The 23,488-nt window shown below is 41.7% G+C and overlaps 4 protein-coding genes across 8 annotated transcripts; 2 read left to right on the top strand and 2 right to left on the bottom strand.

Annotated features, from left to right (window-relative positions):
* Positions 1–259: 259 nt before the first annotated feature.
* On the bottom strand, positions 260–8,181 carry itgb1bp1 (integrin beta 1 binding protein 1). Of its 2 annotated transcripts, none has more exons than XM_044141880.1 (7): positions 8,047–8,181; positions 2,859–2,973; positions 2,698–2,776; positions 2,484–2,614; positions 1,858–1,950; positions 1,021–1,170; positions 260–944 (listed from the first exon to the last, which is right to left on the bottom strand). In XM_044141880.1, the coding sequence occupies exons 2-7, from the start codon at positions 2,928–2,930 to the stop codon at positions 873–875; spliced, it is 597 nt and encodes a 198-aa protein (XP_043997815.1). In that variant the 5' UTR covers positions 2,931–2,973; positions 8,047–8,181; the 3' UTR covers positions 260–872. The 2 variants fall into 2 exon arrangements, with proteins under 2 accessions (XP_043997815.1, XP_043997814.1); XM_044141879.1 differs by lacking the exon at positions 8,047–8,181 and adding an exon at positions 4,087–4,195.
* LOC122845602 (cleavage and polyadenylation specificity factor subunit 3) lies at positions 4,366–13,762 on the top strand. 3 transcript variants are annotated; one of them, XR_006373086.1, is made up of 19 exons: positions 4,366–4,579; positions 4,711–4,774; positions 5,593–5,690; positions 5,826–5,954; positions 6,933–7,110; positions 7,194–7,283; positions 8,026–8,176; positions 8,646–8,821; positions 9,194–9,352; positions 10,287–10,433; positions 10,499–10,651; positions 10,726–10,834; positions 11,555–11,653; positions 11,726–11,820; positions 11,891–11,978; positions 12,719–12,785; positions 12,874–12,970; positions 13,046–13,237; positions 13,508–13,762. XR_006373086.1 is itself a non-coding variant. In XM_044141874.1 (18 exons), exons 1-18 carry the CDS (start codon positions 4,509–4,511, stop codon positions 13,145–13,147), a joined length of 2,073 nt encoding a protein of 690 aa, XP_043997809.1. In that variant the 5' UTR covers positions 4,366–4,508; the 3' UTR covers positions 13,148–13,762. The 3 variants fall into 3 exon arrangements, 2 of the variants coding, with proteins under 2 accessions (XP_043997809.1, XP_043997810.1); XM_044141874.1 differs by having other exon boundaries at positions 13,046–13,762; XM_044141875.1 differs by lacking the exon at positions 4,711–4,774 and having other exon boundaries at positions 4,446–4,579; positions 13,046–13,762.
* A 136-nt stretch (positions 13,763–13,898) lies between these two features.
* Positions 13,899–16,769, bottom strand: LOC122845604. The gene has a single exon (XM_044141878.1). It carries the CDS (start codon positions 16,730–16,732, stop codon positions 15,716–15,718), a length of 1,017 nt encoding a protein of 338 aa, XP_043997813.1. The 5' UTR covers positions 16,733–16,769; the 3' UTR covers positions 13,899–15,715.
* Positions 16,770–17,669: 900 nt separating this feature from the next.
* si:dkey-13p1.4 (transmembrane protein 151B) lies at positions 17,670–23,256 on the top strand. Of its 2 annotated transcripts, none has more exons than XM_044141877.1 (2): positions 17,670–18,045; positions 20,705–23,256. In XM_044141877.1, the coding sequence occupies exons 1-2, from the start codon at positions 17,908–17,910 to the stop codon at positions 22,172–22,174; spliced, it is 1,608 nt and encodes a 535-aa protein (XP_043997812.1). In that variant the 5' UTR covers positions 17,670–17,907; the 3' UTR covers positions 22,175–23,256. The 2 variants fall into 2 exon arrangements, with proteins under 2 accessions (XP_043997812.1, XP_043997811.1); XM_044141876.1 differs by having other exon boundaries at positions 17,673–18,045; positions 20,702–23,256.
* The last annotated feature ends 232 nt before the right edge of the window (positions 23,257–23,488 follow it).

Genomic DNA, 23,488 nt, shown 5'->3' with positions numbered 1-23,488 from the left:
CAGGAAAACATGGTAGTAGCAGCATCATTCTGTGGGGTTGCTTTTGGTTAATTTGTATAGAGAATCTGAACAGTACAAATAAAGAAAACCGGTTTTACAAAGTGAATAACTTAGGATTGAGGTATGGTTCACCTTCCTGCAGTGTATGCTTGGCCTAGTCAAAGAAAGAACCTAAATCTAACTGAAGCTGGATGCTTCCCGTCCAATTTGAATGAACTTAAGATGATTTTAAAAATTAAAAATCACTCAGAATCCCACATAAGCACCACATCAAGTCATTTATTTTTTCTCACATTTTGAACAAAGTGAAACAAAACTTATCGTACAACATGAAGTCCAGAACTGTAAACATGCAAATAAAACCATCTGCAGACATAATCACTGCAATAAATGAAATAAAAACAAGGATTTGGTACCAAAAGTTTTTACCAGTTAAACAAAAAATCTAAAAAACAGGTTTTAAAAAGTGACTGACTACCAATACTGTCATGAGTAAAACACATGATCATCGTTTCCTCAGGCAGGAGCAACCTTTGGACTTGTACCCTGTTGTTTTGGTGCCGATTAATGTTTCCCATCTACTGCAGATGGCCTGGAGCATTTTGTACCATTTAAATTTATATTAAATCACTTTTTAGAAATGCTCCACTTTCTGGTGTTTAGTTTGAAAATATAAAAATAAACAGAAATACATTCAATGAGGGGGTAAATAAAACACTCACAGTAAATCCGCCGACCACGGGTTGGTTAAATATTTAAAACACTGAAAGGTGATCAGACGCAGCAGCCTGGATGCCTTCTGCTACAAAGCAGATGCATCCTGGGTAAGCTAATGTTACGCCGGCAGCTGATGGGTTAAAAGCGGAGCAGCGTCAGGGTTTGTTTGACGACAGGGCGCAGTCGAAAGAGGCCGACAGCACCTTGCAGATGTTCTGAGCTTGCTCCTGGTCAGACACAGACGGATCAGTTGACGATGAAAACAAACCCCCAGCAGGTGCGTTAATATTTAAAACCACTTACCGAGCTGCTGCACTGGTACACCCAGATGCTGCACTGCTGCTGCTTCGTGTCGGTGGTCTTCAGAGCCAGCAGGTTCTTCCCGGCGCCCAGGCCGTCGTCGTAGCACAGCATGCGAACGATCAGGTAGAGAGGATGTCGATGCAACACGTCCTGCCCAGAGGACACGACAAACACTGAATACATGGAGGGCTGAGGATTCGCTGATTTAGTTACTGATGATCATGATTAATCAATTAAGCATCTAACCATCGGCTAATTCACTTATTAATTAGTCGTGATTAAATAATTTATCAACTAATCGTCAGCTAACATTTGATTAGTCATTAATTGGTTAATTATCAGCTGAATTAGTTATTGATTAGTTGTGATTAATTGTTCAATTAATTCTCAGCTCTTTAATGATCAATTAATCAATTGATTTATCATCAAGTCTTTTAGTATTCGATTAATCGTCAAGTGATTACAGACTGAAAAACATGCCAATTCCTGAAACACTCAGCAGTAATTAAGTCAAAAATGTACAATACACACACACACACACACATATATATATATATATATATATATATATATATATATATATATATATATATATAATTGTGCATTTGAGTGGAAAACCTTCTGTGTCTGTAAATGTATTTACACCGAGCATTTTAGCTTCACCTGGTTCTCTGAAGAAAATCTCCCATTAAGCACCTTTTATTATCCAATTATTAATTGATTAATCCAATAATAGTAGAAAAAATAAAAAATATATTTGAAAATATGTTTTACCTTTGCATGTGAGAAAACGACACTGTTTTGTTTTTAAAACCAAATGGTTGCTGTGCTACTCACATACTGGTCTACTGACGCCACTTTGACCCCGTGCTTGGACACTCCCAGGACCATCTCCTCGTCTCCAGGAACAAACGGCAGTTTTCCATCTTGCTGTGAAGAAATGCAGAATATTTAGTTCTGACACCAAATATAACATGTTTGTTTTGCCCCATGTGGTTTCAACTTAATGATTTTTTCTAGCGGTGCACCGATCTATCAGCCAGCCGATTTATCTGTGCCGATTTCCTTGAGTTTGGGAGATCAGTGACTGACAGATACTAGTGAAGCTGATCTTATCTGCAGATCTTATCTACCTTGAAAAAGGTTTAAAAGCCAACCACTGTCATCTTCTCCTCTGCAGTGAGAGGTTTGACTGTAAGCTCCGCCCCCCACATCATGTCTGCATGTTTACAGGTAACAATAATCGCCCCACTGTTGCCAACTCAGCAACTTTCTTGCGACATTTAAGACGATAAAATGGTTTTGGCCAAAGTTGGAAAGGGCAGGTCAGGCTTTTTAAAGATCGGTAATCGGCCAGAAAATTGCAGTCGGTGCACCACTAATTTTGGCCCTGATGGTTAAACGTTTGCACGCCTCTGTTGTAACCCGTCGTCACTGAATTAAATGAAGTCTTGGTTTATTACCTGTGCAGCATCGATGTAACTGATGAGGTCCAGAGGCTCCTGGAGGGTTTTGCTCATCTCAAACTGCAGGTTCTCGATGGATCCGACGTATTTCACCCGGAACTCGGTGCATGTTTCCGACGCGTTGTTTCCTGCAGGGAATCAGCTCCAGTTAGCAGACAGAGAACAAAACCTGCGCCAGGTTTTAGCTCATCTTCATGGCGTTCCCTCTGACCTGAGCTCTTGTTCGAATCGGTGTCGAGGCTGGCGACGGTGCTGGACCTGGACAGTCCTCCTAAACTGGAGTCGACGGACTGTGGAGGGACAAAAAGCTGGGTTAAAATGGCACCGGGAGGTTCTGGTTCTGGCGTAATGGAGCGTGTCGTCTCTTCGTGCCTTGCTCTTGGTGCTGATCTCACTGCTCTGAGAGCTGCTGCTGCTGTGCCGCTTCTTCACTTTCCGAAACATCCTTCACCATGACGACCACATCGGAAGCCTCAGGCCCGCTGACCTGCATCGCCACAAAACAAACGGATCAACAGCAGAAATGTTGCGGTGTTCTACACCTTGGCCGTCAACAGGGGGCACTGTGAAAGGTTGTATTAGAAAAGGTGCAAAAATAAAAAAATGTCATCATAATCTTTTTTTAGTCTTGCATTTTTCTTCTAGGCCTGTCACAATAAATCAATTAATCGCACAATAAATTAAACCTGGATGCTAAAAATCTTCAGTGTGGTGCAACTAGCTTTTTCTTGAAGGATAATTTTATTTGTTGTTTTATTTATTTGTTTTGGATAATTAAAATGTCTTCCAGTTCCAGTGTTATAGTTTATTGATCTCTGAGAAAGTATTCTTCCATTATTGTGCCATTAAAATCAACAATACTATCGCAATACACTCTCGAACAATTTATCAGCAAAATTTGTGACAAGTTTTAAATAAATTGATGTATAAAGTAGTGCAAAATTAAAAATTATATATGTTTACAAGACAAAGAAATTAGAAACCTCAAACACCAAACTCAACTTTCTAAATACAAATTATTATTTGTGTAGGAAAACATCTAACTGCATCCTCCTGAATCTGCTGTGTAACACGGTGGAGGGAGAGTCATGATATGGGAATGTTTTTTCTTAAGACATGAAAACTGATTTCCACAGACATTTTCTGTTTAAGTTATTTTACTCTAAAGAACAGGTAGAGCTTTCAGTTTCTAGCTGTGCATCTTATTTAGAGGTTAAGTACAAAAGCACGCCACACTTTTTAGATTTTTCGGGGGTAAAATATATGAAAATTATGTATTACTTTCATTCTGCTTCCAAAGTCTGCACTACTTACTACACTGATGTCTGTGGCAGGACCAAACTACACGTTCGTATCACCTGATTTAGCGTCTGGAACCAGACAGAATGGACCGGTGGTGGATCAGAACCAGAACCAGAGCCAGAGCGGGTTTAAAACCAGCTCTAGGCTGCAGCTTCCTGCTGAAACCCGTTAAATTTCAGCAACATGTTTCTAAATGAAACTCCTCCCGGAGCAACACGTTTATTTACAGCTGGAGTTTTAACAGAACCGCAGAACCGAACCGGACCCTCTGCTCAGAACCGGGACAGTCATGGCTTACCTGTCCGAACCGCCAAACTTCAGATGTTTTTTTGGATATTTTTCTTCTTTCAACTAGTTTCCAGTTTTGACTCTTCGGTTCCTCTTTGAGCCGACACCCAAGCTGCCTTAAAGGGGACGCAACCAAACTAAAAATAATAATAACAAAAAAAACTAACAAAACATTTAATTGAATTGGTAAACTTTAAAATTACTGAATTTATATTAATGCGATGTTTTTACGCTAAGAAAATATTTCTAACAAGCTTAACTTCATTTTATACATGTAAACATGATGCCGACATTTTACGGAACTGTTTTCAAGAAAATGTTGTTTCCAGACGGACCCTGAGCCACACTGTTCATTTATTATTGCCCCAGTATTCCGATTTTATTTGTATTTTTATGTAATTTCACGTATTTAAGCCGTATAATTGAAGTGTAATGGCGTCGAAGCGAAAAGCAGACATGGTGGTCCCTGCTGAGGAAAGCGACCAGCTCCTCATCCGCCCTCTGTGAGTTAAAATTATTTCATTTGTATATTTCTGACGACCTGATTCAGTTTTCTTATCCTTTCCTAAATAAAATCGTTTTAAAATGTTATATTATGATGTTACATATTATTTGTTTTTTCGTCATGTTACAGTGGCGCTGGCCAGGAAGTTGGGAGATCTTGTATAATCCTGGAGTTCAAAGGCAGGAAAATTATGGTAATTAGGAGAAGCTGCTGGTTTTCTTTTTATTTATAATAACAAGCAAAGGAGATGCTAAGGAAAATTAAAAAGGTTATATGTACAGGTTAATTTAAAGTCGAGAAAATGACGCTTTATTTTAATTGTAATGTGATCTTATTCTATTTTCAGAACCATTTATAATCTGGAGCTTGATAGAAACATGTGTCTAGAAAATAATGTTTCATCAAAATCACGTTATTTCCCCGAGTCTTCCTCTAAGATCTGCTATTTATGAAGCATAACGTACATTTTTCTGTTTTCACATTCAGTGCTGCCCTCTACTGGTCAAAGATCCTCACTGTCCTGCATGTTTTTACTTTAATTCAGTTCAGATTTTTAAATATTTTATTAAAAAAGAAAATTAAATGTTGTAATAATTCAGATCATCCAGATATCTTCAGAGTCTTTGTTGAACCCCATTTAAGACGGTTTTATATAATCAAAACTGTAAAGCGCTATTTTGGTTGTCCTGTAAAAGTATTTAAAGGGACAGTATCATGTAAAATTCACTTTTGAGCTTTACATCATGTTGGAACATGTAATATTTAAATGTAATACATTATATATAATGTTATTCCCTCATTTAAACTTATGTCAAGTGTTGCCTTGATTGTTAATGTTTGAGAAATCATTTAATCTCCATGGCAACCATTCAGCAGAGCAAAACACCTGGTTGGACCTAGCTCCGCCTTCAAGGCATTAAATCTGAAGATGTGAAGATAATCTTCCTCCAGGCCTCATTGAGCACATGGCTGTGTTTAGATTACAAATAGAGGATTGTTTGTGTTTATCAGCTGGACTGCGGCATCCATCCGGGTTTAGAGGGAATGGACGCTCTTCCCTATATCGACCTGATCGACCCCGCAGAGATCGACCTCCTCCTCATCAGCCAGTGAGTCTTCCCTTCGCTTTTTTTACTTTCTCCACTATTTAACAGTAATAAACTCTTGACATTTCCCTCCACGTTTCACGCTGGTTGTAACCTCTAGGTTATAATCTCAAGTTCACACTCATGTCCTGTCATCAGTTTTCACTTGGATCACTGCGGCGCTCTGCCCTGGTTCCTCCAGAAAACCAGCTTCAAGGGGCGGACATTCATGACGCACGCCACCAAGGCCATCTACCGCTGGCTGCTGTCAGACTACGTCAAAGTCAGGTGGGAACAGCCACCCTATGGTAACATGTTACATTTCCGTGCAAAGGCATTCACCATGTTTGTACGTCTGCAGAGTTAAATTTTACCCGTTCTGGATTGGATGGAGACCATCTGTGAACATTTATTTTTCACGTCTTGCCACTGATTATCAGTTATATTCTGGTCCTCACTGGATTTTATGTGCTAGATTAACATAAACCAGTGGATAAAAGATGCACGGTGTTTATTTTTATAGAGAAAAATATGAACAGCTCATCCCAGTCTCAGATTTTCTGCAGCTGGTAGCAGATTTGGTTCCAGGATTGTCCTGGATTTAGTTCTGTTCATCTTCCCATCATCTCTGAAACTCCAGTGCTTTGTGTTGGATGTGTCCCAGTTGCTACCACAAATTTTCTGGTTAGCATTTAACATTTTTGCTAGTTTTGAAAACATTTAGCACAGTTAGCTTCCTTGAGATTAGTTTTTCCAGATAAATTCCAAAGCACTAATTCACGTTACTGTTTTGTAAACTTTCTGTTGAATAAAGTTTAACATCTATGTTGAAGTTTTGTTATCGAGTAGTAGACGGTTATGTTCATGCTCTTATTTTGAAATGCGTTCATCTCCTCACCGTCTCTCTTCTCTGCTCCTCCACCATAACTTTATTTAAAACAAGAAGCATACAGGAATACAGTAAAAAAACAAAAAAAACATAGACAATAAAGAACAAGATATAAACATAAATACAGTATATATGGACGTTATACAATATGTAAATTATGTCAAAATTAAATTGGTGTTTGAGGACTGCTGCCTTCTAGGGCAGAAATCATTTTAATTTAAGTTTGCATTTCAGCATTAGCATCTCCTAAATATTTTGTCGGTGTAACACTTAGGGTTAGTTTTTATGATTAATTCACAGCCAGTTGGACTCTGATTACCAGTATAATAGGACTTCTAAAGGCAACTACAAACTTTTTTAAATTGTTTTATTTGCAGTAACATCTCTGCAGATGACATGCTGTACACTGAGACCGACTTGGAGGACAGCATGGATAAAATAGAGACCATCAACTTCCATGAGGTGAAGGAAGTGGCTGGGATCAAGTTCTGGTGCTACCATGCTGGTCATGTGCTGGGAGCGGCCATGTTCATGATCGAAATAGCTGGAGTTAAAGTAAATGATCTACAGTCTGTGTGGAAATGCTGCTGTGAAACATTAGATATTTAAATTACAAGTTGCATTTTATCTCCTCAAAGCTGCTGTACACAGGAGACTTCTCCAGACAGGAAGACAGACATCTGATGGCAGCGGAGATCCCGAGTGTCAAACCTGACATCTTAATTATAGTATGACATCATCCCTGTTACATCATAATAATACTCCCAAGTTTGTTACAAATCAATCATTTGTATAGATTTGGTCTGTTTTTGCTTTTTTGTCACCCATTTTTCAGATTTCATATTAGATTAAATACAAACAACAAGTTTCAAATGGTGATTTAATTTATTAAAGTTGCAGTGTTTTACGAATTAATGTTTTTTACATATTTATTAAAACTGTCACTACATTGTGACAGATTGCTGCAATGGTTACTATAGCAATGCACCTCTAGGTCAAAAACAATCAGTCAGGAGGCGGGTCTCGGTGTTTTCAATCAGAGAACGGTTTACCGTTCCAGAAAAACTGTTTGTCCACCGTCATTGGTGGCCATGCTAACCAGCATGGTAGCTGTTGGCTACCAAAAATCATGGTAGCCAACAGCATACACAAGGTGATTGACAGCGCTAGAAAAAACAAAGTGGAGTTTTTGGAGAGGGCTAGTCAAAGTGTGGACTTCAATTTGATTTAGATGCAGTGACAGGAACAATTCTGCACAGCAGAAAGGATCAAAGTTAATCTGGACAACCTTTAAAATCTGTAATTAACGTTAACAATAAGTTCTTATGTTTACTTTTCCAGAGAGCAGCAGGTTAGTTTGGATAGATTTTTTGTTGTATTTACTTTTCTTTGAAATTAAAGTTGTTTGATGATCTGAAATATTGAAACGTCTCAAAAGCAGAAGCAGAGCGGTTTTGTCTCTACCTGCAGGAGTCGACCTACGGGACTCACATCCATGAGAAGAGGGAGGAGCGCGAGGCTCGCTTCTGCAACACGGTGCACGACATCGTCAACCGGGAGGGCCGCTGCTTGATTCCCGTGTTCGCCCTGGGACGGGCCCAGGAGCTGCTGCTCATCCTGGGTTAGGAATCCCCCCTGGCTGTTGCCTCGGCCCACTTTGCTTCATTCTGCAGAGTCAATCAGTTACACTGTAAAACATTTGAAGAAAATGAAGGTTCACCAACTAGAAAATTGTTTTAGTTTTAAAACAGAAATTGAAGGTCATTAAGTTAATATTGTCTAAACTTTGTTTTTTAAGGTCTGATAGTTTATTAATCTTGCAACATGAGTTGTTTAAAATTAATACTGTAATTTAAACCAAATACACACGTCTGTATTATTTTTGCTCACATTATCAGGTTAAAGCAACGACTCATTATAAGATAGAATAACTTAAGTTCTAGATTAAACTTGCATGAACAAAATGTCTGATGTAATAACTGAATTCTGCTGTGAAACATTTATTTTGAACAATTAATCTGAGTAAACATTGTCCTGAACTATTGATTACTATTGATTATGTTTGCATGTGTGTTTGTTTTGTTTCCTAGACGAATACTGGCAGAATCACCCAGAACTCCATGACATTCCCATCTATTACGCCTCATCTCTGGCCAAGAAGTGCATGGCTGTCTACCAGACCTACGTCAACGCAATGAACGACAAAATCCGCAAAGCAATCAACATCAACAACCCCTTTGTGTTCAAACACATCAGCAATCTGAAGGTAGGCGGTTCTTAGAAAGTCTTAAAATGTCTGCATGTATTCAATGTATTTTTTTGTTAGGCAAAAGTTTGAGTCGCAAATAGACATCTTCATTTTGTTTGGTGACTTGAGACAGTTGAGGCTACCACTAATTAGCTGCTAACATATCTGTGATAGCTAGCTAGCTTTTTTGTGCCTGTCATGGGTAAGTGCTATTTTATCGCCAGTTGGTTTGATGACGTTGGTACATTTCTGTAATGAAACAGAAACCATAAATTCCAACCATAATGTTTTTAAAAAGTTTTACATGTTAGTTGGTGGAGCCTGCAGACACTGTAGAGAAGGATTTGCTACTTCAGTGCTGTTTGTGATCCAGTTTCTGTCCGGTCCCAGAGCATGGACCACTTTGATGACATCGGCCCCAGCGTGGTGATGGCGTCGCCGGGTATGATGCAGAGCGGCCTCTCCAGGGAGCTGTTCGAGAGCTGGTGCACCGATAAGAGGAACGGCGTCATCATCGCTGGATACTGTGTAGAGGGAACGCTAGCTAAGGTAGGAAGCTAACTTCATTTATCACCTCTTCGAAAAGAGCTTTATTTAGGACTATGAGAGAGGGAAGGGAGCTAAATGTAAATGCACGTTGCACTTTTCAGATTCTCATTAATTATTTTTTCTTCCTCTTCTGTTCTTCTTTGTGATGGTTTGTCTCAAAAATCTGAATAAAATATAGTAAAGTTTGTGTTTATGTTTTTTTTTAATTCATAGTTCTGCACAGTGGTGCAGTTGTTACAGATACCTACCAAGATGGCTGCCATCTACAAAGTTCCCAGAAGTGTGATGTCACATGAGAACCACAAATACATAGTTCCTGGAACTTTGTGCCTGACAGCCATCTTGGTAGGCTGTTGCTATGTAGTTGCTGTAACAACAGTAAACAAGCCACAGGCTGAGAACTAGCTCTCACCTCGTTTCTATCCAACTTGTAAACAATACAAGTACATTCCAACTATTACTGGATTACAATTGTTGAGTTCTCTACCAATCTCTGTGTAATGCTATGATAAATAGCAGTGATATTTACTGTAGTACTTACTGCTGAACTGGTAAAGTTAGCTTAGCTAATGTAGCTTTTAGCTGGTAGCTAAGACTGCTCTACCCAGTCTTTGTGTTCACCAAGTGGTGAACTTTGTCATTGCAGGAGATCCACATCGTCTGACATGTTTCCATTCAAATGGGTCGATCCTGACAGCAGCCATTTTGTTCATATATATTTCTCTCGCACATTAGTCAAGAATGTTCACATATTTTCTTTTTGTTGAGCTTGATGCCATGGGTTCGCTATGCTTTGCGCTACGCTTGCCTACCAAGATGGCGGCCTATCGCCTCCAGTGGGATCTATGTGTCGAATCTATTCAATAATTCTATTCTGTGACATAAACTCAGTTTATTAACATTTAACAGACCTGTTTGCGTGTTTCCTCTGCAGCACATCATGTCAGAACCAGAGGAGATCACCACCATGTCTGGACAGAAGCTCCCACTCAAGATGTCAGTGGACTACATCTCCTTCTCCGCCCACACCGACTACCAGCAGACCAGCGAGTTCATCCGGGCCCTCAAGCCGCCTCATGTGGTGGGTTGGCAGGTAGAAACCACCTGCGCTCGTCCTTTTCTGACTCTGTGTGTGTTTGCTCTCAGATCCTGGTTCACGGGGAGCAGAACGAGATGGCCCGCCTGAAGGCAGCGCTGATCCGGGAGTACGAGGATAACGACCAGGTCCACATCGAAGTGCACAACCCTCGCAACACGGAGGCCGTCACTCTCAACTTCAGGGGAGAGAAGCTGGCCAAGGTTCTGGGTTTTCTTTGACCTGCTGCTTACTGATGTTTTTGCAGAACCTGTCAGACTGAAAGTTGTCCTCACAGGTGATGGGATCCCTGGCTGATAAGAAATGTGCTCAGGGTCAGAGGGTGTCTGGCATTCTCGTCAAGAAGAACTTCAATTACCACATCCTGAATCCATCCGACCTCTCAAGTAAGTTACTCACACTTATATGTTGTTGTATGAATGCATCATAAGTCTAAAATACAGTCAAAGTCCTTCTGCACCATTTTTAAATCAGTTTTTCCTTCCACTCAACTTTCCAACAATATGCCTGCATACAACACTCTGAGAACAACCCTTGTGCACCGTGTGCTTGTCATCACAATTAGATCCAGGATAAGAAATCTTTTAAAAATTCAAATAATGTTATGACATAAAAAGAATAAAGTTACAGTAGCATAAAATTATGAGGGGAAAAAATCAACTAAGCAAGTCTGTGATCGTTTCTTTGTTTTATTCTTATATTTTATTTTTGAATTATTATGACTTAATTTTTATTATTACTTTGTTTTCATATTATTACAACTTTATTTTTGTAATTCAGATTGTGATCACAGCCTGACCCCAATACTTTGTTTCAGAGAACTGGAGGAACAATATTCTTTTTGAAAAAATTTGCCTAAATCGAAATAATTCAGAGGTTTGGCATAAACCAAGTACAGCATTCCAGAAAACCATTTCTGATCCCAGCTGTGAAGCACGGTGGTGGCGGAGTCATGGTCGGCCTGGTCAACTCCTTAAATGTGTTAAAATTAAATGACAGCTGAAGCAGAACTGAACCCGGCCAGCCTAAAGACTAGCATTAAATCCATGACGGATGTGGAGACATTTCAGAAATGGAGAGTTGTTTCTATGGCAACGTGTCCACAGCGTACACAGAGCTGGCCATGAGCACGGTGAAGCAGAACCAGGCCATCCCGTTCACCGGGCCGTACTCGCTGCTCGTCTGCCACCTGAGGAACCTGACAGGTGAGCCTTTACCGTTCGGCCGGCGCTCCGCTGAGACGCTGCAGCTTCACCCGCCTTCGCCGTCTGTCTCAGGGGACGTGGAGGAGCTGGACGGCACCGAGAAGAAAACGCTGAAGATCTTCAAAAGCATCACTCTGGTCCACGAGGTCGGCATGGTGGTGCTGGAGGTGAGAGCGTCAGATCAGGTCAGATAAACAGAAGTTCTTTATTAATGACTGTTATTTTATTTTCTCTTAGTGGGTAGCCAATCCGCTGAACGACATGTATGCTGATGCCGTCACCACCGTGGTGCTGGAGGTTCAGTCCAACCCGAAGGCTCAGAAAGGTGAGTCAAACCGTCACTGTTCTGGTGGTGGCTCCTATTTATCTGTTTTAATGATTGAAAACAGATTAGATTTTACTTTAAAAATATAATTAAAATTGGGCCGTGCTCCGGTGGCGTAGAGGTTAGCGCGCCCCACGTTTGGAGGCCATCAGTCCTCGACGCGGGTTCGATTCCCGGACTCGACGACATTTGCCGCATGTCTTCCCCCCTCTCCTGTCAGCCTACTATGAAAAAAGGGACACTAGAGCCCACAAAAAGGACCCCCTGGTGGGAACGAATGAATGAATGAATGAATAAATAAAATTAAAATTTGGGATTTTAAAGCGATTATTAGAATCAATTTTTTTCATCTTCCCTCCCTGCCAGCCCCAGAGGGCATGAGCCGCTTCAGGTTGATTTAGACCTGAAAGCGATATGCCAACACAGTATTTAGTGTAAGCTAACAATAAAGTGATATGACACAGTATTTAGTTGAAGCTAGCAGTAATGGTCTTTACTAACACAGTATTTAGTGAAAGCTAATGCTAAAGCGCTACACTGATACAGTATTTAGTGAAAGCTAACTAAAGATTTGTTCCAACGTGGTATTTAGTGGAAGCTTCAGCTAAAATGTTATATCAACACAGTTCTTAAGGCGTAAACATGTTAAGAATTGTTGTTGCATTGCTGGTTATGAATGGTGGAAACATTAAATAACTGATGCTCTGAAATCATGGGTCCGTTTTGTGTTTCATGACCAGTCATGGAGACCCAGAGTACCACTATGGACATGGATGTCTTCCAAACCCGGTTAGAGGTCATGCTGCAGTGAGTGACACGTTAACTTTTGAATAGAAGACATTTTTAGGAAAAGCTGTTAGTCTTGAAGAGTGCATTGTCCCATCTCTGATTTCAGGGACATGTTTGGAGAGGACTGTGTGGACTTCAGCGATGGGAAAGTCATTTCTGTGACGGTGGACGGCCAGACGGTCCACATCAGCTTGGAGACGCGGGTGAGACGGCTGGTTGTTGGAAACAGAATGCTGCTTTTGCTGCAGGTTTAGCTAGCATCTGCTTTCACTCTGCAGTCGGTTTACTGCGAGGACGACGCGTCCGAGGACGACTCCCTCAGAGAGATGGTGGAGCTGGCCGTGCAGCGGCTCTACGACGCCCTGAACCCGGCCCTCTGAGAACCCGGCCCTCTGAGAACCCGGCCCTCTGAGAGGACGGGTCTCTGAGGACCCGGCCCTCTGAGAACCCGGCCCTCTGAGAACCCGGCCCTCTGAGGACCCGGCCCTCTGAGAACCCGGCCCTCTGAGAACCCGGCCCTCTGAGGACCCGGCCCTCTGAGAGGACGGGTCTCTGAGGACCCGGCCCCCTGAGGACCCGGCCCTCTGAGAGGACGGGTCTCTGAGAGGACGGGTCTCTGAGGACCCGGCCCCCTGAGGACCCGGCCCTCTGAGGACCCGGCCCTCTGAGAGGACGGGTCTCTGAGGACCCGGCCCCCTGAGGACCCGGCCCTCTGAGGACCCGGCCCTCTGAGAACGGGTCTCCAACCAGAAACTGGATCTTTTAACAGAACTACTCTAGAACAGGAGAATAAGCTTAATTTTTACGTTTTAGTTGATGTACAAGCACTTTAAGTTAACTGTATTTGTGTAGATCTGCTGTAGTTTTTGTTTCATCCTTACAAATATGCACTGATTTGACCTTCCTGTGTAAACATATTAATGGTACTAATGGTTGGTGTTTGTTGCATGTTAAAACATTTTTATTTAAAAGTTGATTAAAAAAATTTTGTGTTAGCCAGATTTGTATGTTTTCTGTCAAAAATTAACAACAGTAATTTGGGTTACTTACCCTGCAATAAAATTAAAAGATTAAAAGATTTTTACTATGTCAGCAAATGTCACTGTTTTAAACTGTTGAGGTTGGAAACTAAATATTTAGTCAACAAGCTAAAAAATGAGCTTCAAATTAAAGATATGGAATAATGCAAGATGGACAAAAAATGCATTTGTGTTCTTGTACTGAGAAATTGAAGGATTTCTAACTGTTTTGTATTTGCAAAAAAAAAAAAAAAAAAAAAACACAATTACAAAACTCTTATAGGTTTCTAAGGCACAAATACTTTTACACAGAATCCACCGTCGTAGAGCCGCCTGGATCCGTCGCCCAGCTGCTTAATGGAGTAAGTTGGTTAGGAGAGGCAAAGTCAAAGGCTCCAGAGCCGTTTGTGGATTATTTTATAATCTCTGGAACAATATAACGTTCAACATCTACAGTAAACATCAAAGGCACTTCCTTTAGAATAACAACCTGATCTTAGATCACTGGAGTTGTTTAAAAGTGCTTACAATGCTTTATCCGTTTCATAAATACTTAATAAAATTTACAAGCTTAAAGGATACATAACTTTATGAAAGTCAAAAACAGTTGAAATAAAATATCCAGTGGCTGTGAGTCGAATTATAAACTTCATGAGCAGAGAGAGAAATCAGGAATCCCAGCCACCAAACCTCCCAGAGTTAAACAGATTTAAATATCCATTAGGTGAAAAACATGATGTTCCTGAATCCAACATTTTTTCCACCAATGTGCAAAATAATAACAGATCATCTTACAATGATAAACGTTTTATGCACTAAAGAAATGAGGAGATAAATTAATATGTTCTTACATTACCGTTGTTTTAAAATTCCATCAACTAATATCTTTGTTGTTTTGTATTTGTGAAAGACAAACTTGAATCTTTCCTCCACAAAACTTTCTGTACCCTGACGATTTATAATCATTTATCAAGTCTAATGCAAGGATGTGTCTAAAATGTGTCTAAAATTGTTTTGGTTTGATCAGGTTTCACTTTCTGTCACATTTTATATAGTTCAAATGGACCAAATTAAACAAAAATGGGAGGAAATGCAGAAGTTTTCTGAAATATACACAAGATTACTGCATTTTGTGGAGATATATAAATTATATATCAGACATTCCAAACTAGCAAGTGAAAAATTTAGTAAATGATGAAACAGATACATTATGAACTCTTATCAAACCAAAATAATCAAAGCCTGGGTTTTGTAAGACTAAGAGTAGAATCATCCAGCTGTGGATGTGTCTGTCTGTCATTCTGTCATTCTGTTTGCAGTTTGTAACTTTTATATTTGTTTTATTTTTTGACTCATTTGTCGAAACTGTTTGTCATTACAGAATGGAATGAAGCAGATAATCTGTGGTTGTTTCTAGAAAGCAGAGGAACTCGATTGTTTTTTCCCAATCAGAGGAAGAAGGAGGGTCTTAATGCTGTCAATCATCCTCCATGTGGTGCTGCTCATTCCCTCTCCCCTTTCTCGCTATGATGGTGTCGTTTTTTCCTGATAGCAGAGCCTGCAGTGAATGCTAAAGCTGGAAAGTTAGCATGGCCACTGATGACGGCGGATAGTCGGTTTTCCTGTAACAGTAAGTCGTTTCTCCTCCATTGGCACATTGAGCAGCGAGTACATGAGATTAATGAGCAGCACTAAGACCCTCCTCCTGGCTCTGATTGGTTGTTTTTGGTTGGAGTGGTGCATTTTAGTAGATGGCAATATCAGTAGATCAATCTTTTCACAGATTATCTGTCTCATAACACACTGTCACAACATAGTAAAAGTTTTGACAAATATGATTAAATAATTATTTAAAAGTTACATATTGCAGCTTTTAAAGCACAAAACGAGCAGCAGCCTATTCGAGCTTATCCATCCACCAAACTTTCCTCACTTCCCTAAGCTAAATACAATCCCCACAGCCAACAGCAGCATCACACCAATTCCGAACTCCATCATGTTGTCAAATTTCGTGTCTTGGTAGCTGTCCTCCCTCTTCAGCCTCTCCTCCCTCCGGAGCCGGATGTCTCTCTGCCTCTGCAGCTGCTCTCCGTAGTGGGCCTTATAGAACTCATCGAAGTCATACAGCCTGTCTCTCAACTCTGCGCCCGTCACAGACCGCCTGCTCCCGGGCTGCTGCTCGGCTGAGCCCCCCGTGAAGACCCCGGCGGAGGGTTTGGTTCTGCCGCTGAGGTCCGACAGGCTCAGGAGCCCCAGATCGTACTTCTTCCGGAGGGCCTTGTTGCCCAGCACCGTGTAGGCCTCGCTGATCTCTGAAAAGCGGTCGGTGGCCTCCGCGCTGCCCGGGTTCCGGTCCGGATGGTAGGCGAAGGACTGCTTGTAGTAGGCGGTTTTGATCTGGGCTTTGGTGGCAGTGGGCGGGACTTCTAGGACATCGTAGTAGCCGGTTTTGGTTTTGTACAGCGGATCAGATCTGGATCCGTTTCCGCTGTAGCTTCTATTGAAAACAAACGGAAGAGATCCAGGAACCAGATGCAGACTTCGGCTCGGGGGAAAGAGGGACAAAGTCCTCCACAACTGCTCACATCTCCGATACGGAGGAACATTCCGCTTAGTGAATTCTGTCAGAGACCCATTTGAACATAAATCATTCTTATGTCCCAGAAAACAGCGTTTTTTAGGCGTGTCTCGCTTCTCCGGACCGGTTTCTGCTCCACCCGGCAGCGGGCTCAACTTTGTATAACCGTCCCGAGCAGCAGCTGCCCGCTCCGCTGCTCTTCCAGCTCCGTTCCGCTCACGGTTTTCATTGTCATCAAACGGAAACCCAGAGCCAGGGTGTACCGCCTTTGTTCCGAGTCGGATTCGGTTCTGCAGAAGGTAGAGTTTAGACATTTCAAGTCCAAATTCACACGCTCCCCTTCCCGCACAGTGCCTGACCTCCGCCATGTTTTCTGGAGGAGACCGGCTGAAAGAAGGGAGGAATTTCAACCACAGCGCCCCCGAGCGGTCAGGTGGAGAAACGTCAAACAAATTAATTACACCGAGCAAAACATTATGACCACTGACAGGTCATCTTTTTGATTATATGAATTTTAATTACATTGAAAGCAGTCAAAATTAATTTAATTCTTGATTAAGTATTACTACCACTTTCTTGCTCATTTTTAATGCATCCTATAGCATTATTAGAGTTAGGGATCGGGTCGTTGGGTAATTTAGGACAGTGGTTTTGAGCAAATTCACACATTTTAAAAAATTTGTAAAAAATTTCTAGCTGTATACGGTGTGCCATCAGCTGCAAGTACTGGACAATTTTTACAATCCAAAAATTTAGAGCCACAAATGAAAAATAAAGGACTATTCACTAGTAAAAGTGATGTTATTCTTTTAAAGAACAGTCATGTCATTTCTGTTTTTCTTTTTGATTATTTTAAAATAACAATAAACATACATTTGCAAAAAGATGATGGATATTTTTTTATGACTTGTTTTTATATCTATATTTATAATTATTCCTGGTCATTATGTTTATCAGTAAAAGTTATTAAAAGCCACTGTTGAAGTTCAGTGTCATCAGTAAAAGACAGAGCCCTACTTTTATAAAATTTCAAACACACTGAACTTCTTCACTTAAAGTGAGTTTTTTATTTTATTTTAATTTTTATTTTTAATTGACTGTTTGAAGTTATTCACACTTTTTAAAATCTTAATACGGTGGATGAAGATGACCAGTAAGAAAAGTGAGCTTTTATTGTGAAGTAGCAGCAGTATTACATTTTCTCAACCGGAAGTTTGTTTTGTTTTTCTTTGTTTTTTCTCAGAGCAGTGTTTCATATTTCTAACACCAGTTCTGGGTTTTATTGCGCTAATTTATGCGTCTTTTTATCGGACCGCGCCCTGCATCACCATGGTGAACCTCTGCTGTCTCTGCTGCGGTCAACTCCCGGCTGAACCCCGCCCCCCTCCGCCCCGCCAGCCAGGAGCACCGCGGGACTCCCGCACCGCACCGCACCGCAGCAGCAGCAGCAGCAGCAGCCGTCTGCTGGACCAGAATCTGATGCGGGACTCAGCGGGACCCGGAAGGAGGATGCAAACGGAGGGAAGAAGGTAAAACAGGATGCATGAGAGGACATGCAAAGCGCTGCAGCATGCTCTCCTCTGACCAGGACTCCGCGGAAGAGGCGCCCAGTGTTCTCAGTGCTGCTGAGGAAGAAGAGCAGGAGGAAGACTCACCTGCAGACAGCGATCTTCCAGAAGTGGTAGGCAGATGATTCCTGCTCTCCAGAAAAGTCTAGAATAACTATTTGCATGTCCAAATTAAAGTTCTTCGTTCCTCTCTGTGTTTTAAACATAGTTAAAAATCAACAATAAAGTTTAGATTTTGTAAAGTTAATCCAAACCCATCCATCCCTTATCTGTTATCTAGATTTAAAGCAATACTTTAACTGTACTATATTACTTTAACTGGACCGAATATTGACTTTAATCTGATTTACAATCTGTGGAAGGAGCTGAAGATTAGGGTGATGATAAAGCAGAGGTGTCAAACTCCAGTCCTCCAGTCGCTGTCCTGCAGTGTTTAGATGTGCTACAGGTACAAACTCTGGAATGAAACGGTTTAATGACCTCCTCCTGGTGTAGATCAGTTCTCCAGAGCCTTAATGACCTAATTATTGTATTCAGGTGGTGCAGCAGAGGCTCATCTAATTGCTGCAGGACAGATCTGTGGTCCTACAGGACTGGAGTTAGACACCTGTGTCAGAGACTGGAAGCTCATCTAAAGATAAATACTGAGAATACCAGAGGAAATATATTTTTAAAGTTGCTTAGCAATTAGAAGAAATTATCAAATGATTTCAAAAGATTTACCAACTAAATATGGAGAAGGGAGTAAATAATTGTCCACAAGCTGTATTTAGTTTTATTGTCTTTTTTAGTGACATTTCTTGCCAGAAATACATTTATTGGTTGAATAAAAATTATTAAATGCACCTTTAAAGACATTAACTTTTGAACATACAAAATAATGCAATTTGTGTAAAAAGTGCAGGAATTTTGAGGTTTTAAACTTGATGGTTACTGTGGTAACCAAACAATCAAACTAGTAGGATCATTGTTTGCACTTTTACTAAGTAAACTTATATATTCATATTAAACTTAAAATAATTTAATGTATTTTTGCTGAAGTAAACTTTGAGTAAACTTTAGCTTAGTTTAGCTTATGTTTTAAATAATTTAATGTGTCTCTGCTGAAATTTTAGAATGAAATTTATTTGTATTCTCTTTCTCAGTAAACAAATATAAAACCTTCCTGGTCTTCAGGCCTTACGCAGCAGGCTTAGTGCACTTATGACTTGGGCCGGCTCTGCACTCCATCACATATCGATGATTTACATTTTCCTCTCTTCTGAGTAATGACATCACTTTCTTGTGTATTTTAGGAGTTTCATTTTGAAGGTTTGTTTTTAATGTTTCACATTGTAGGAAAAATAAAAATTTTCACTCAAACATATTTCATCTTCTTCAACTTTTACACCAAAAACATCCAAATAAAGCTCATCCCTGTGTGTGAAGGTAAACGAGTTCTGGATGAACTTCAGTCGTTCCTTGAATGACTGACGCAGGAGCTGCAGGGTGTGACATCCCAGTGCAGCAGTGGATGGCTGCTTGTCACCATAAATCCTCTCACTGTGTCTCACCAGAGGCAGTCATGTGGACGAACGTCTCCAGAGAGGATAGTAGCTGCACAGAGGCAGCAGGAAACTCTGCTAACTTTAGTTTGGCTGCTGCATCTTCAGCTCTCACTGTTACTGATTAAACAGCCTGATGCCAAAGTCTCTGCTGAATGGGAAAGTCTCTACATTATTGCAAATGTGGCGCTTTGTGTTTCTGCTGGTTGAATTAAAAAGCAGATAAAGCAGAAAGATGTGAAACGGAGAGGGCATCCAGTTTAAACACACTAACAGCGCAGTGCCCTCAACCTTCATCACGTATGTTTTATGTAGCACTGCAACCAATAATTAGTTTAGTAATCAGTTATTATGACGATTAATCGATTTTAAAAAAATTCCTCTCTGCACGTTTTTTATTTAACCACTTAAGCTGATTTTACACAATATTAGAAAAACATCAAAAGATGCAAATAATTCAGTTACTTTTTCAAAAATGAGGTTCATCTTCTGACAGGACAACCACAATTTTCTTTTTTCTGTCAATTTTTAATTTTTCTTTAAATTCAGGATGTTATGAAAGATTTATGTTATGGAAAAGTGGTCGGCCATTTTAATAGAAGAGAAAATGCAGGTTTTTAAGAAAATGCCCACTTATTAATGAATCGATGAGATCAATCAACATTATATTAACTCATTAATCAAGAATAATTTGCATCCATATAATCAATTAAATGAAATTAACACATTAAAGTAGTTCAAATGGTCTAGTCAAAGTCCAGACCTAAAATGCAATGAAACATTTGTCAACTCTGGCTAAGTTTGAGTTTATTTTTACAATAAAATACAAACAAATAAACGCCACTGACCTTACAAAGCATCACTTAGTTCAGTTTCCTTCTGAAATCTGGACGTTGCAGCATTTATTTGAACAGATTTAACATCTATCTGCTTAAACCTTTTCAGATTCATCCCTGTTGGTTCCTGAGGTGCTCAATGCAGTAAAACTGTAAATCACCTTTGGGTTTTGTGTGTGAGAACAATTCACTAATGTTCTCCTTTGATTAGATTCTGCTGAACTTTCTTCGGTCTGATTTACTTTGAGCTGCACTGTAATTTACTGCTAGCTGGAGTCGTTTGCATTTCTGCTGCATGCCACGGATTCCTTGGCATGTTTACAGGCTTCATCGCTTTAAGTGCTTTTTCCTAATCCTGGCTCCCGTTTGTCTTCTCCCTGCCTCTGCAGCAGCGGCCAGTCCAGCAGTCCCTGGGCGCCTGCGTCTGCCGGGAGTCCCACTGGCGCTGCCTGCTGCTCTCCGTCCTCATGATCAGTTGCCTGGCTGCGCTGGCTTGGTGTCAGCTGACACGGGTCACCAAGATCAGCTTCACCTCCAACTTCCCCTCCACCCTGCGGGGCGGCGGACACTCCATGATCTACCACGACAGCCCGTGCTCGGACGGGTACGTCTACATCCCGCTGGCCTTCCTGTTGCTGCTCTACGGGTTGTATATGGTGGAGTGCTGGCACTGCTTGGCCCGGAACCAGCTGCAGTCCAAAGCGGACGTGGACAGCGTGTACGAGCGCGTGCTACGCATGCGACAGGCAAGGCCTAGCATATGGTGGAAGGCCATCAGCTACCACTTCGTCAGACGGACGAGGCAGGTGACAAGGTACCGCAATGGGGATGCCTATACCACCACGCAGGTGTACCACGAGCGGGTCAACACCCACGTGGCAGAAGGGGAGTTTGACTACACCCACTGTGGGATGAAAGACGTGTCGCGGGAACTTACGGGCCTGGAGGGTCACCCCACGACCCGCCTGCGCTTCACCAAGTGCTTCAGCTTCACGGAGGCCGGTCCAGAGAACGACTACCTCAACCAGAGGTCCCGGTTCTTCTCCGAAACAGAAGGTCTGGACGACTACATGGAAGCTCGGGAGGGAATGCAGCTGAGGAACGTGGACTTCCGGGACAACATGATTGCCTGCGTTGACCCGGACCGGATGCCGTGGTACACGTCTCGGGGGGCCTTCTGGTTGGCGGCACTGCTCATGCTCTCCTGGCCTCACAGAGTCTTCATTGAGTATCGAACGGCGTACGTCCATTACAGGGTGGAGAAGTTGTTTGGGTTGGAGTACATCTGCAGCAGTCCGTCCCCGCTAAACGAAGTTAGCTGCGGTATTCCCAGAGTGGACACCCTGGATAGCACGGAGATGGAGTGGCACATTCGCTGCAACCGCCAGCTCATCCCCAGCTACTCGGAGGCCATGCTCATCAGCGCCAACACCGCGACCTCCGCCTTCTCCACCCGCTTCTTGTTGGACCCCGGAGCGCCCCAGAACCGGGACGATGGTTCAGGAGGTAGGAGGAGGACGGTCGCCAGCTCCAGCTGCTCCTCAGGGTTCTCCTGCCACGGAGCGCTGCTGCTGTCCCGCCTCTCCTCCGACACGTCCCACGTGTCGCTGTGCCGCATGTACGGCTCCCGTCGCACCGTGGCTCCGTGGAGGAGCCGCAGCAGCAGCTTGTCGGACCCCTGCTGCCTGGACGAGCAGTGCTGCAGGTCCGACTCCAGCCAGCTGGCGCTCAGCGAAAGTCCGCCGACCTACAGGGACGCCCGATTCTTCCCAGCTCTCATCGTCCACTGGTCTGATTCCGGGGAGGACAGAAGGCGGTATTACATCAGGAGAGGGTCATCATGTGTGGAGACGGCGTTGTAGACAAACTGGAACCAAAAGTTAAAGTGTAACTAACTCCTTTGTGAAAGTTTAGCTTCGAAGCCATGAAGCCTCCCTTCATTTGGCGAGTCCAAATGAAGGGAGGAGCTGAGGGGGGATCTAAACGAGGGAAAGAATTGTTGACGACTTACTGACTTTGCCACTATATCTTATGTTTTAGAAACTTTAATGGTGACAACAAACTAGCTAAGTTTATACTAAACACTTGTCAACGTTCAAAAAACAAAGAAATCATCGCCGTCTACAGTCAAAGCAGAGAGGAGACCTATTTCAGTCTGAATCCACATTGGAAATGAATCAGACATGCGTGTTATTAGAAACACCACCGATCAATGGTCGCCGCAACCCCAGCCCCTGACTCGCCACCAGGGGGCGTATGTCTGACTGTGATAGTTTTATGGGTTTGTGCGACAATTGTTGGTTACAACAATTTTCCGATTGTTGTAACCAATAGGAAAATAGACTGCAGTAGCTGCTGTTGAACCCACGAGGGCAGCACTGAGACAGTTTTAAGGAAAAATATTGCAAAATTAAATACATTTTCACAAAAATGTCAGAAAAATTGCATAGAAACGTACAGATAGCACCCTTAAGGAGCAATCTGTACAGTTTATCAGCAACAAATAGCTGACTGGGGGGTTAGTTACTCTTTAAGGTGCTGGTTGTTGGATTTGCATCACTTTTACTGAGAAAAACCTGAAAACTAAGGCAAGAATTTCTATGCACACCAAATGCAACAAATTCTCTCCTCGTGCACAGAGAAATCCTCAGCATTGATAAAATCAGAACAATCCTGCAGAAAAACTTGTTGGAGGGTGTGAATACTTCTGTCAGCGATGGATCCTTGAAATGTTGCTACATTAACAGAGGAACAGCACTGAGCTGCATCCAACTGTGTTTGTTCTCCATGAAAATGTCTGCAGGCGCAGGAACCTCTCTTGTCCCGCTAATGTGTCACTCTGCATGATCCTCCTTTATCAGCATGACTCAGTTCAGTTCAACAGTTTGTAACTTTCTCTGTTCTGCAGACAAACTTAAGAAAATATTAAAAACACTCAAACAACTTTTATGCGTGTTGTTTTGACTTGTAAGGTTTCAGAGTGATTAATTTGATTTCTTATTAATTGTTGATCCTAAACTTAAAGGACACAGAAAAAAGACAATCTTAAGATGAGGAAGCTAAAGGTTTTATAACTGCTGACCTAAACGTCAGTGGAGATTTGCTAACAGGACTCAGAAGAAGACGAGTTCATGCAAGACGGATAAAGAACAGAAACCTAGTTAGTTTTTTTTTTT

This window comes from Gambusia affinis, linkage group LG16, assembly GCF_019740435.1.
Source record: "Gambusia affinis linkage group LG16, SWU_Gaff_1.0, whole genome shotgun sequence".
Taxonomy (NCBI): Eukaryota; Metazoa; Chordata; class Actinopteri; order Cyprinodontiformes; family Poeciliidae; genus Gambusia; species Gambusia affinis.
This window is presented reverse-complemented; position numbering and strand designations above follow the sequence as displayed.

Bases quoted from the DNA above. Each gene is read 5' to 3' on its own strand.
- itgb1bp1 (XM_044141880.1), bottom strand. From the start codon at position 2,930: ATGTTTCGGAAAGTGAAGAAGCGGCACAGCAGCAGCAGCTCTCAGAGC. The intron at 2,777-2,858 runs GCACGAAGAGAC...GTCCCTCCACAG, and splicing joins AGATCAGCACCAAGAGCAAG to TCCGTCGACTCCAGTTTAGG. The intron at 945-1,020 runs GTAAGTGGTTTT...GTGTCTGACCAG, and splicing joins TGTACCAGTGCAGCAGCTCG to GAGCAAGCTCAGAACATCTG.
- LOC122845602 (XM_044141874.1), top strand. From the start codon at position 4,509: ATGGCGTCGAAGCGAAAAGCAGACATGGTGGTCCCTGCTGAGGAAAGC. The intron at 9,353-10,286 runs GTAGGAAGCTAA...TTTCCTCTGCAG, and splicing joins TAGAGGGAACGCTAGCTAAG to CACATCATGTCAGAACCAGA. The intron at 10,652-10,725 runs GTTCTGGGTTTT...TTGTCCTCACAG, and splicing joins GGGGAGAGAAGCTGGCCAAG to GTGATGGGATCCCTGGCTGA.
- LOC122845604 (XM_044141878.1), bottom strand. From the start codon at position 16,732: ATGGCGGAGGTCAGGCACTGTGCGGGAAGGGGAGCGTGTGAATTTGGA.
- si:dkey-13p1.4 (XM_044141876.1), top strand. From the start codon at position 17,908: ATGAGAGGACATGCAAAGCGCTGCAGCATGCTCTCCTCTGACCAGGAC. The intron at 18,046-20,701 runs GTAGGCAGATGA...CTGCCTCTGCAG, and splicing joins ACAGCGATCTTCCAGAAGTG to CAGCGGCCAGTCCAGCAGTC.